General features: G+C 56.2%; 1 protein-coding gene across 3 annotated transcripts; it reads left to right on the top strand.

The window, feature by feature from the left end:
• Nucleotides 1-11465, top strand: RASGRP4 (RAS guanyl releasing protein 4). Of its 3 annotated transcripts, none has more exons than XM_058674055.1 (17): nt 1-131; nt 2472-2656; nt 3021-3126; nt 3256-3318; nt 3819-3950; nt 4070-4223; nt 5104-5277; nt 6251-6367; nt 6965-7240; nt 8902-8982; nt 9074-9178; nt 9327-9445; nt 9556-9700; nt 10459-10495; nt 10587-10721; nt 10837-10931; nt 11295-11465. In XM_058674055.1, exons 1-17 carry the CDS (start codon nt 109-111, stop codon nt 11337-11339), a joined length of 1992 nt encoding a protein of 663 aa, XP_058530038.1. In that variant the 5' UTR covers nt 1-108; the 3' UTR covers nt 11340-11465. The 3 variants fall into 3 exon arrangements, with proteins under 3 accessions (XP_058530038.1, XP_058530037.1, XP_058530039.1); XM_058674054.1 differs by having other exon boundaries at nt 10831-10931; XM_058674056.1 differs by lacking the exon at nt 8902-8982 and having other exon boundaries at nt 10831-10931.
• Nucleotides 11466-11767: the final 302 nt, after the last annotated feature.

The raw sequence follows: 11767 nt of genomic DNA, 5'->3' as shown, positions 1-11767 counted from the left end.
AGCTCAGAGGAGGCTCCAATCCCCCAATCCTCTGGGGGTCTAAGAAGCTGGAGCCTCCTAAGTGGAAGGCAGCTGAGCTGTTGGGACAGGAGCCCCCTTGCAGGAAGCATGAACAGGAAAGACAACAAGAGGTGAGTGAGCCCTCCCCACGAAGGTCCTGAACTCCTGACCAATGGATAGAAAGGCCTGCTGCTCCAGGTTGGGCCCCTGGGTTGCTTTTGGGGGATGGGTGAAGGAGTCCCCCAGCCAGCGGGGTGACCAATACTGCTGCTACATATAAGGTGCCTCTGAGCCCTGGGCACACCCTCCCTGGAGTTGGAGCTCCTGCATCTGCTCCTCCCCCCTTGCTCTCCCTACCTGCACCCTATTACCTCCATCAGATACCCCTGTCCTCCTGAGTCCCCTCCTGGTCCCCATCACAGTTGCTGCCCCCTAGATTGGAGACTTTAGGTTCCTGCGGGGCCCAGGAGAGGGCTGTGTGATGCAGGGTGAGGCCGATCTCTGCCTCTTAAAGCACCCCCAGCTGCTCTAGACTCCATAGAGGGCTGCCTGTCACAGGAAAAGGCCCAGTGGCCAGCTTGGCTGGCAGGTTCTAGAACGGGCTTTGATCTCCTAGGCCAGCTTGTCCTCCTGTGCCCACAGTGACAGGTGGTGACTGAGTCCCCAGACAGGGTAGTTCCTCCAGTCTCCCCTGATTCTGATGGGCAAAGGGGTTCCTTCCCCACAATATTCAGCGAGCATCCTGGTTGACTCATTTCCTGCCTGTGTGATCTTAAGTAAGTCACTCAGCTGTTTTGTGTCTCCTTTCCTTGTCTTCTGTCAATCCAATCATCAGAGACCATCCTGGACAAGAGCTTAACAAGCTCAAGCCTGCATCAGAATTCCTCGGCAGGCTGCTGGGCTCACCCCTGACGTGGACGTGGGGCCTGAGAATCTGCATATGTATCAAGTTCTGGGAGGGGATGCTGTGGGTACTGATGGGGGACTCCGCTTGGAGAACGACTGATCCAGATGGCACAGCTGTCAGTTGGCACACCACAGTGCTTCACGAATGCCCGCTGTTGTTTCACTGCTGGGGATCACGTCATGAGGGTCTCCCTAATTCTGGTTCCACCCTCAGCCAAAGGTCTGGCTTCTTGTCTGTCCCCAGCACGTTCTCTCTCGGCACCTCAAGTTCAACTTGTCTGTTTCTGGCCATTTACAGCCTGGGCAAACTGCATCCGGTACATAGCCCTTTGCAGGAACTAGGCACAGAATGTTGGTAATAAACTCAGGGGCAGAGGCAGCTTTCAGGCCACAGTGCAGTTGCCGCTTGGGACACTCCCCATCCCGTATGACTGATTCTGCCTCTAGCTCCAGCTCCAGTTCCCGCCAAGGCGCACCCTGGGGCACAGCAGGTGAGAGCTCAGGTACTTTGGTCCCTGCCATTCCTGTAGGAGACTTGGATTGAGTTGCCAAACTCCTGGCATTCAACTGCCCCAGACTGTTGCAAGCATCTGGGGGAATAAACTGAAAACGTTGAGATTTTCTCCTTCTTTCTCTCCCTTATTTCTCCTATTAATTGTATAAATTAAAAAAAAAAGTAATCATTCATTGCTGGGGAAGGTCCAAAGGCAATTTCATCTTTGACACCAGGGAACTGAGGTATTTAAGTGACTCCCATCAATCACGTAGCCAGCAGAAACTTCTCGAATCTGGATTCTGCTCCTGGTTTCTCCATTACCCTTTCTCCCAGACTGGAACCAGAGCCTGAGGAGCCAGAGGCACAGTGAATCTATTTTTAACCTTTCCTTGAAGCTGCCTTGGCCTCAGGGACCCGGCCCAGCTCTGAGGAGATCTGGAGAGACCAAACACTGCAGGTTGCTTCCTCTCTGGGTTCCAAACCTAAAGCCCAGCGCATACTAACGGAGGTAGTCATAAGGAGGGGTCTGTGGCCTCCTTGGGCAGAAGGGATGAACCAAACCAGGACCCCAGCCTGCAACAGCCTGTTTTTCCCCAAGGTGGTAGGGGAATGCTGGTGCCATCCCCGTGGGGTCTCATGGAGACAGGAACCATCTGAGGACCTCCTCCCATGATTCCCTGCCAACAGGAAGTCTCTTCTGTGAGACTTCTCTTCCACACAGAGGAGGAGGCCCTCCTCTACAGGGTCCTTAGGAGCGCTAGGGTATTTCTACTGTGATTTCCTCAGTTTTTTTCCGAAGGTTTGGGGCAGCTTTGATTAGCTGATGGGAGCAGGAGTAACCCTGAGAGTGCACTTATGGCAGAGGTCTCCCATGATCCTCTAGGAGACCTGGAATATTGCTAGGCTCTCCTGCTACAACAGCAGCATAGCTCAGGAGGGACCCTAGGTTTTTCTCTATTAAAGAAACTTCTTTCCTACTGCCTTGGGGCATGAACAAAAGGAATTATGGGAGTCTGCCACCAAGGAAAAGACTTACCACAATTCCCTGCATGTGGGGGTGTGCCCACAGGAAGTCACACCAGGAATGCACTGGGAAGACAGGGGGACGGGGTCAGCCCCGCCCCGCCCGGCGGCACAAGACATGCCCCAGCCCCCGGGAAATCAGCAAGGTCATGGCGTCCATGCACCTGGACTTACTGAGTGAGGGCGGCTGCAGCGTGGAGGAGCTATTGGAGCGGTGTATCCAGTCCTTCGGTGAGTGTCCCTCTCCCAGAACGGCCACACAGGCCCCACACTGAGCTAAGCACCCACCTTGCTTTTAGGGGGTGTAAGCTGGGCGCATGGGTGCATGGCATGACTTTCAATCACTACATTAGAGATGAGAGAACTAGCTGCACTTTTTTTTAATCTTCAACAAGATATGCCCGGTCTTGTGCTGGCCAATGCACAGTACCCACGAGGAAACTGAGGCCCCATCAGGGCTAATTGCTCCCTCAAGTTCATGCAGGGTGTTACTGAGAGCCGCTGCCTCCATCAGGCAGTCCCCCCGGGCTTTGGATGCAGTTGATCTGCTGCCCAGGGTCTGGCTGATGTGGAGTCCCACCGTTTGCATCCCCAGACTCAGCTGGCAGCCTGCGCCGTGGAGCTCACGTTCTCAACATGGCGCTGGCCATGCACAGCTGGGTGCTACCCTCTGCGGATCTGGCTGCCCGTCTGCTGACCTCATATCCTTTGGGGGAGGGGGTGTAGGGGAAACATGATGTGAGTAGAGGGCAGTGGGCAGAGACTGGAGATGGTGAAGGGCATGCTTGGGCAGGCCCAGGATGCCAGACATAGCCTTGACGAAAACGCAAGTACCAGGAAGCCACAGGGGACACGCAGGAGCTGAGGCGACTGCAGATCTGTTACCTGGTCAGGTAGGGTTGAGCCAAGACCTCCCTACTTCCAGGACCCAAGACTCCCACCTTGCTGCCCTCCCAACATACTTCTCAGAGCTCCCTCCAATCCTTGCTCCCTAAAATCTCACTTCTGGGACCCCTGGCTTGCCTATGCTAAGATTTCTCCAGTTCTGCTCCTTGGAACCCCTACTTCATAGAGACACCAGCACCACCCCATAAAGCCTCTTCTAGCTAATAACCTAGAAACCTCCAGCTTTTATTCCCCAAACCCCGCTTCTCCCAGCCTAGTTCACTTTGTCACTCCCCAATATTTCACCGTCAGAACCTCCCACCCTAGACTCCAGATCACTGCTATCCTGATTCTCCACAATCCTTTCCCCAAATATCTTCCCCTCCCATCTACCACAGATGCCCCCCACCGACCCCCAGCCTGGCACCCTCTGCATACACAGAGAGACTTCACTTAGCATCTTATGGTTCCTCAACCTTACTCACACCGCCCTCTCAACTGCTCCCAGGTACTGGCTGGCCCAGCACCCTGAGGTGCTGCATCAGGAGCCCCAGCTAGAGGAAGCCATTGGCCGTTTCTGGGCCACAGTGGCCCAGGAGGGCAACATGGTCCAACGCAACGTGGGAGACTCCTCTAACCTGTGAGTCGCTCCCATGTGCCCTCCAGTACCCCAGTCCCAGTCCACCACCCCTGTCCACACACCTAAGCCCTCGACTCAGAGCCGCCCTGAGACCTTGCCCCCTTTTTACCCACCCCCAGCCTGAGCCCTGGTGGTCCTGGCCCCCCACCACTCTTGAACAGCCCAGGCCTTGGCAAAAAGCGCAAAGTGTCCTTGCTTTTTGACCACCTGGAGACGGGGGAGTTGGCTCAGCACCTCACTTACCTGGAGTTCCGCTCCTTCCAAGCTATTCCGGTGAGCAGCAGAGGAGGGACTGGTGTGGGCAGGGCCTGGATGGGCCGAGAAGACCAGGAGGGCCACAGGTGGGCATCCAGCAGGGATGGCAAGCTCTGTGCTGTCAGACCTGGGTGCTGGAGGACCAAGAAGTGAAGTATAGATGGATTGCCTGGCTTCCAACCCCATAGGCCTCATTTCCCCTGCCAGCATTCTAAGTCTTGGTTTTCTTTTCTGCAAAAAGAGAGTCCCAGGCCCTGTCCCAGAGGAGCAGCATCTGGGTCAGAGTAAGTGGAACCAGCTGAGCTGCAAGTGGTGGCTGTATCTTACCCACCAACATGTCCATTTCAGTGTCAGTGTCCACAGGGACACATACTAGCCAGTGCCATCTTGAGCGCTTCAGTTTGGGGGAAGGTGGGAACAGGTTCCCTAACATGAAGATTTCCAGAGAGAGAAAGACAATGTTGTGTGGTGGATATGCAGCATGGACTCCTTGAACAGAACGAGAGTGGAGGTTGGTTCCAAGTCCTTTTTCCTCTCCTTGACCTTGCTCAGACTGTCCCGCCGTCAGGTGCACACAGAGAGCATACAGACGGCATCCCCATCCTGGCCCTGGGACCCTAGGCAAACTAGTTGTCCTTTCTGGTCTATGCTCTAAAATGGGGGTGATAATAGCAGTGCCCCTCCACATGAAGGTCTGGAAGTCGCTAACAGGATCCAGTGTTGGGAACAGGGCCTAGCTCTGTCAACACTCCTCCATCTGGGGGAAACCCGCCTCAGGCTAAACCCAGCTAGGATCTGGGAGGAGGTCCTAACTGCTGGGGAGGTGGGAAGGGCTGGTGAGTGGCAGGGCTGAGCGCCCTGCCCTGCCCAGCCTCCCTGACACGCACTTTGCCCCCAGCCCCGGGACCTGCGGGACTACGTTTTGCAGGGCTCCGTGCGGGGCTGCTCCGCCCTGGAGGGTTCAGTGGCTCTCAGCAACAGTGTGTCCCGCTGGGTGCAGGTCATGGTGTTGAGTCGCCCCGTGCCCACACAGCGCGCACAGGTGCTGGACAAGTTCATTCAGGTGGCACAGGTGAGGCCTGATCTGCCTTTCTGCTTTCTGTTCTGGATGCTAGCTGCCCTATCTAGCTCCAGTACCAGTTCCCACTGAAGTCTCGCTGGCCCCTGAAGGTCACACGCCTCTGGCCCCGCCCACCGCATCAGGTCCGGGGACTGACAACCTGAACCTCGCATTTCTTCCTTGGCCTTAGATTTGGTTGCTAACCAAGCCCTTTTGCCATCCTTCCTGAGCCTTAGGTCCGAATAGTCTATGCCCAGAGCAATAAGGCATTCCTCCTTCCCAGCGCTTGCGTAGGGCCAGCACCTGCGGTCCGCCCCATCGCGTCATGCCCCTCCCTTCCGGATACTGTCCCTGGGGTTCGGGGAAAGGGGAAGCCCTCCAGCCCCCATGTGCCACGCCCCTGGCACATGTCCACGCAAACCACGCCCTTCCTCTAAGGCCTCGCTTAGCTTTGCTTCCTCCTTCCCGCCCCTCAGGCCTTGAGGTTCTGGTCTCGGTCTGGGATCTCCAGGGTCCAAGCGCCTTCCACTCCTCCCTGGCCCTGCTCAGTCACAGTGACCTCTGCTTGAGAAAGTTGGAAAAGGAGGGAGTGAGGGATTCCCTCTATGCCCAGCTGATCCAGCCTGTCTCCCATTTATCTAACTCCCTCCGTTCACCTCTGCCCAGTTCCCAACCCTGCCCAGGGCCCATGCCTTCTTGCTTCCTGGCACCTGTTACTGGTCACTCCCTGCTCCCCTTGCCGCAGATATGACACTCTGCCATGGTTTTTCCCACACCTGTCTGGTACATACCTGTCTTTACCAGGTCTGTCCAACCATCCCTATGTGTTGTCTCCCCACACTCTCTGACCTCACATTGGTCTATCTCCTAACTCACCTTCTCTCACCTGTCCCACGCCCACTCTGGTGCACACCCATGCATGGCTGCCCCACCCCCAGCTCAGCTGGGATGCTCCCACTTGTCCCTCCCACCTCTCCTGTCCTAGAGGCTCCACAAGCTGCAGAACTTCAACACACTGATGGCGGTCACGGGGGGCCTGTGTCACAGCGCCATCTCCAGACTCAAGGACTCCCATGCCCACTTGAGCCCGGACAGCACCAAGGTGAACCCCTACCTGGCTTTCCAAATTCCAAGGGGCCAGCTGTCCTGAATTACCCAGCCTCCCCATGAACCCCTTCCTGGAGGCCTGCCTATAGACTTTGCTCCTCCAAATCCCACAGAGTCCAGGTTCTGCATTCTCCCTGGTCAGCTACCCACTCTCTCTGCATGTATTTGGCCTGAGCTGGATGGTGAAGGAGGCATAAGGCCACAATGCCAGCAGAGAAATTGCAGTCTAGGTGGAGATCTAAGTCACAGCACCCAAAGAAGCCAGGGTGTTGGGGCTTGTTCCTGGATGACAGTGAGGAACTAGGGAAGGTTTGAAAGTGATGGCTGCACCCAGGATCAGATGTTGAGTTTTTCAGATTGCATTCTGGTTTGGGGACTGGGAGGTAACAGGTCACCTCTGAGATGAGGGCCTGAAGAATTGTTTGGGGAGGATACTGATGTCAGTGTGGGGTGGTAAGAGGCTTGAAGGGTGTCCATAATGTCCCTGATGGCACGGTGGGGATGGAGCACACCTGGGAGCCTCTGAGGTACTCCCTTCTAGGGGGATACAGCAAACAGAACCCCCTCCCTGCTCTGGGCTTTTCCTGCACAGGCCCTGCTGGAGCTCACGGAGCTCCTGGCTTCCCGCAACAATTACGCACACTACCGCCGCACCTGGGCTCACTGTACGGGCTTCCGGCTGCCCATTCTGGGGGTGCACCTCAAGGACCTGGTTTCCCTGTACGAGTCCCAGCCCGACAGGCTACCTGATGGCCGTCTGCACCTGCACAAGCTCAACAGCCTCTACCTGCGGCTGCAGGAGCTGGCAGCCCTCCAGGGACAGCGCCCGCCCTGCAGCGCCCATGAGGACCTCCTGCACTTGCTCACGGTGAGCTGTCCCTGCTCTGCCCAGCCTGGGTTCTGGGAGATGTGGGGTTCTGGGTGGTGGATGGTGTGCAGCCCTGGGGCACTGGAGGGTGGGGGCTTTAAGGTCAGAAAGCCTAGGTTTGTTTTCTAGCCATGTGGTCCTGGGCAAGTCACTCACCCCTTGGCCTCAGTTTCCTGACCTACAAATTGGGAATCATAAATAAATAAAAAAATATATATATTCAAATATATAAATATATATTTTTTTTCAAGAAACATACTCATTATAGTATCAGACATAAAACCCATTATTAACATTCCAAATTTATGCACTCCCAAGACTGAGTGTAGGCCCCCCCCTGGTCCTACTTTACCCGAAGATGTTTGTCTTTTTTTATTTCCAAGACAGCCAGCCAGCCAGCCAGCCACTCAGGGTTCTCCTCTGCTGGCTCACTCCCTAACGGCCACCACGGCCAGGTCACGGCTGGGGCAAAGCCAAGAGCCATAGCACAATCCAGGTGTCTTGCGTAGTGGTGGACAGCCAATCACTTGAGCTATCTCCACTGCCTCCCAGGGCCTGCACCGGCAGGAAGCTAATGGAAGCTGGGAATCAAACACCCACACACATTTAGCTACCTTAAGGCACAACACCTGTCCCCAGCCCAGCTAGAGACAGATTTAAGAGTCTAGTAGTCTAAAACAGGACCAGCAACATAGCTGTGAAAGAACCCATGCAACATGTGGGACTCCTTATTCAAAATTATTAAGAATTTCACAAGGTGATGGAGGGGCATTAAATGAAACAGGGACCCTTCTAAGCAAGGCCCTGTGATGCAAGCTCTGCTCTTAGATGATGGGTACTCAATTCCCTGGGCTTTGCTCGTTCTAAAAAGCCACTATCTTGCCAGATACTCATGCACCTGTGAGCCAGGAACTACTTCAAGCAGTGGGCACACAGCTATGAGCAAGTCAAAACACATGAGGCGCTCTTGGGGGACCATCACTTTCAAATGCTAAGTGCCATAGAAAGAGGTCAAGCTCACAGGGGCGTGATAAGTGACAAGGGCTGCAACCTTAAAGGGGGAGGTCAGGGAGGGGTGGACATCATGGTGAGGCAGGGGAAGCTGCCTCTTACAATGTCAACATTGCCGACATGAGTGTCAGTGCAAGCCCCAGCTGCTCACTTCCATCCAGTGGAGGATGGCCCAAGCACTCGGGCCACTGCCACTCACGTGGGACACCAGAATAGAGTGTCCGCCTGGCCTTGGCCTGGCCCGTTCCTGGCTGTTGCTGCCACTCACTTTAGGGAGTGAATCGGCAGCTGGGAGATCTCCCCCCCTCTGTCTCACACACACACACACACACACACATAGTCTCTCTCTCTCTCTCTCAAGCCTGTAAGCTTAAAAAACAAACCCTCAGTGCAGCCATGACCATGGCATTCCTGGGAAGGGGCAGTACGAGTGTGAATGAGAACATGGGAGACATGAGCTCCCAAGCCCCCAGGGAAGAGTGGCTTTGGAGAGGCTAGAGCAAGCAGGTCCACGCAGCGCTGGGGGCCGCTGGAGGATGGGGCGAGGAGGGCTCTGTGACGCCCCCTCCCACAGAGCAAGGAGGTCCACACAGCGCTGGGGGCGGCGGGAGGATGGGGCGAGGAGGGCTCTGTGACGCCCCCTCCCACAGCTTTCCCTGGATCTCTTCTACACGGAAGATGAGATCTACAAGCTCTCTTACGCCCGGGAGCCCCGCTGCCCCAAGAGTCTGGTGAGCCCTGAACCCTGACCTTTGGCCTCTGACCTTTGACTCTCACCCAACCTCTGTACTGCCTTTAATGGGGCCTGTATCCCTCCCCCAGCCGCCCTCCCCCTTCAAAACGCCCCTGGTGGTAGAGTGGGCCTCCGGGGTGACACCCAAGCCGGACAGGGACACCCTGGGAAGACACGTGGAGCAGCTGGTGGAGGTGAGCAGGGTGCCATGGGTCAGGGCTAGGGGTAGTCTGGGAAAGCTTCCACCTGTACAACCTTGGGTCCTGGGGAGGGGAACTGAGGCTGTGAGAGATCAGACCTGGATAATGTGGCCTTGGCCTGCCCTCCCACGCCCATGTTAAGTCTGTGTTCAAGAACTATGACCCCGAAGGCCGAGGAACCATCTCACAGGAGGACTTCGAGCGCTTCTCGGGCAACTTCCCCTTTGCCTGCCATGGGCTGCACCCACCTCCCCGCCAGGGGTGAGAGACCCAACTTCTGGGTGCCCCTGCCCCTTTGCCACTCCAGAAGATGAGGGGCCTGGGGTTGCTTGGACTCCCAGGCCTGGCTGGAACGTGGTCTCTGCCCTCAGGAGCGGCTCCTTCAGCAAGCAGGAACTGACCAGCTACCTACTCGAGGCCAGCGCCATCTGCGCCAAGCTGGGCTTGGCCTTCCTGCACGCCTTCCATGAGGTTACCTTCCGCAAGCCCACCTTCTGTGACAGCTGCAGTGGCTTCGTGAGCATCAGTTCTGTCCTTGCTAGGGGATCCCGAGAGCATCCCACTCCCTCACTGCTGGCCCTGCCCTGGAGGGAGGACAGTCCCCGGGGACCCCAGAGAAAACTCCAAACTCCAGAAAAACCATCACCCGCCCCCAGCCTGAAATCATCGTCACTTGTCACAGAAACCCTAAACAGAGTGGGGAGATACACTCTAGACCATCTCCAAAGGCCAGATAATGTGCCTGTCCCACATGGGCCCTAAGTCCCAGCTGACCTGGACAATCACAGGGGACGCATCAGTCATAATGTCCCCATTGGTCCCCAAGACTGATTGGCGTCCACAGCTGGGGAAATGACATCCAGACAGATCTCTGGACTCCAGATCATTCCAACCCTGGGTCACTCTTGAACTCATACCATCCTCTAAACACTAGATAGTGGCTGCAGCTCCCTATCTCACTCCCTATCCTTGCACTAATTCCCAGCCACCGGCCTTCATTCACTAACTGTACACCTGCACACCAGGTGATGCTAGACCCCGGGGGCTGGGGGCCGGGGGACATGGACAGCAGAAATACCCACGCACTTCATGATTGACTAGCTCTAGATTCCACCTGACCCTGATACCCTAGATGACCTTCCCAACTTGGGAGACAATATACAAGCTGCAGTTAAAAGCTTCTAGCCTTAGGCATTTTCAAAAGCAGGGGTAGTGCCACACTTCACAGCCCCTGCCTCCCCAGCCTGGGTAACCTATTCCGCTCTCATTCCTAGCTCTGGGGTGTCATCAAGCAAGGCTACCGCTGTCGGGGTGAGTGGGTTGTTGGTCAGTGGGAGGGGACATGGGACCTGCAGGCTACAGGGATGCAGGGTACCCCTTAGGTATCTGCTTGTTTCCCCAGACTGTGGGCTGTGTTGCCACAAACACTGCAGAGACCAAGTGAAGGTGGAGTGTAAGAAGAAGCTAGGAGCCAGGGGCGATGTGGGCCCCCCAGAAGCCCCCACCCCACCCACCACAGCCCCCCATGCCAGCTGTGGTAAGGCCAGAATGGGAGAGGGCTGGTGGGTAGGGAATCAATGCCAAGGCCATGAGACCCTTCCCATCACAACCATACCCCTTCTTCTACCCTGCACCCCATAAAACAGGTTCAGAGGACAGTCTCCCCCTGGAACCCGAGACTGGCTGCCACCTGCACCATGCCTGGACCCAGACAGACTCCTCACACCCCTTCTGGGACCTGGAAATGGTGAGGAAGAAGTGCCACCTGTCCCCAGCTGGATGTGCAAGGGACAGATCTTTGGCCTGGGCAAGAACAGACCCATCTTGGAGGAATGCATGAGGAAGTAAAGCTAGGCAGAGGTTCACAATCGCATGAGAGTGCGGCTGTGGGTACAGACACTGGGGAGTTTTTAATACTGATGGAAACATCACCCAGGCTGGGGGTAAGTAGAGGAGGGGAAAAAAATGGAAGGAGGAAGATGTCAGCACAGGACCTGTCACTGTCAGGGACGATCCCGCAGGACTCAGATCAGGTGTGGAAAGCAGAGTCCATGCGGAGGGGCAGTGGCCGCAAACCTCAGCCCCTGCATCCCTGTCTGCCTCCCTCTAGGGGCCGACTCCACCCACCACCCAGTCACCCAAGCCGGATTCCTAGACATTGTCACAGTCTTTCTTCTCTCTGGCACCCCCTGCTCCTGGAGCTAGTCCCAACCTGCAGGACCCCACCCACCCTCACTGCCTTGGACGAGAGGACCTGACATCTCTTCTCTAGGAGAAGGCGCACTCCAGTGCCCTTCCCTGCTGGAGACATTTACACTAGGGCATCATCTCCCCAATGCTCCATTTCCCAGCTGAACAGACCGGGGCTCTGCCCCTAGGTTGGCAGAGCTCCCAAGGGCTGGAGGCGAGACTCAAACTTGGACCTTCTGACAGCCCCCAAACTGGAAGCTCTGGGTCAGTAAGGCTGGGGGTAGGGGCGAGCATAGAATGTGTAGAAGATGGAGGGCGGCAGAACAGGGATGCCATGGATACCCAAGTCCAGCCCTCTGCTCAGAGTCCTCCTGCAGCTGCATCTTCCACAAA

Source organism: Ochotona princeps, chromosome 16 (genome assembly GCF_030435755.1).
Source record: "Ochotona princeps isolate mOchPri1 chromosome 16, mOchPri1.hap1, whole genome shotgun sequence".
In the NCBI taxonomy this organism is placed as follows: domain Eukaryota; kingdom Metazoa; phylum Chordata; class Mammalia; order Lagomorpha; family Ochotonidae; genus Ochotona; species Ochotona princeps.
Note: the sequence above shows the minus strand (reverse complement) of the source record. Positions and strands in the feature narration are given on the sequence as shown.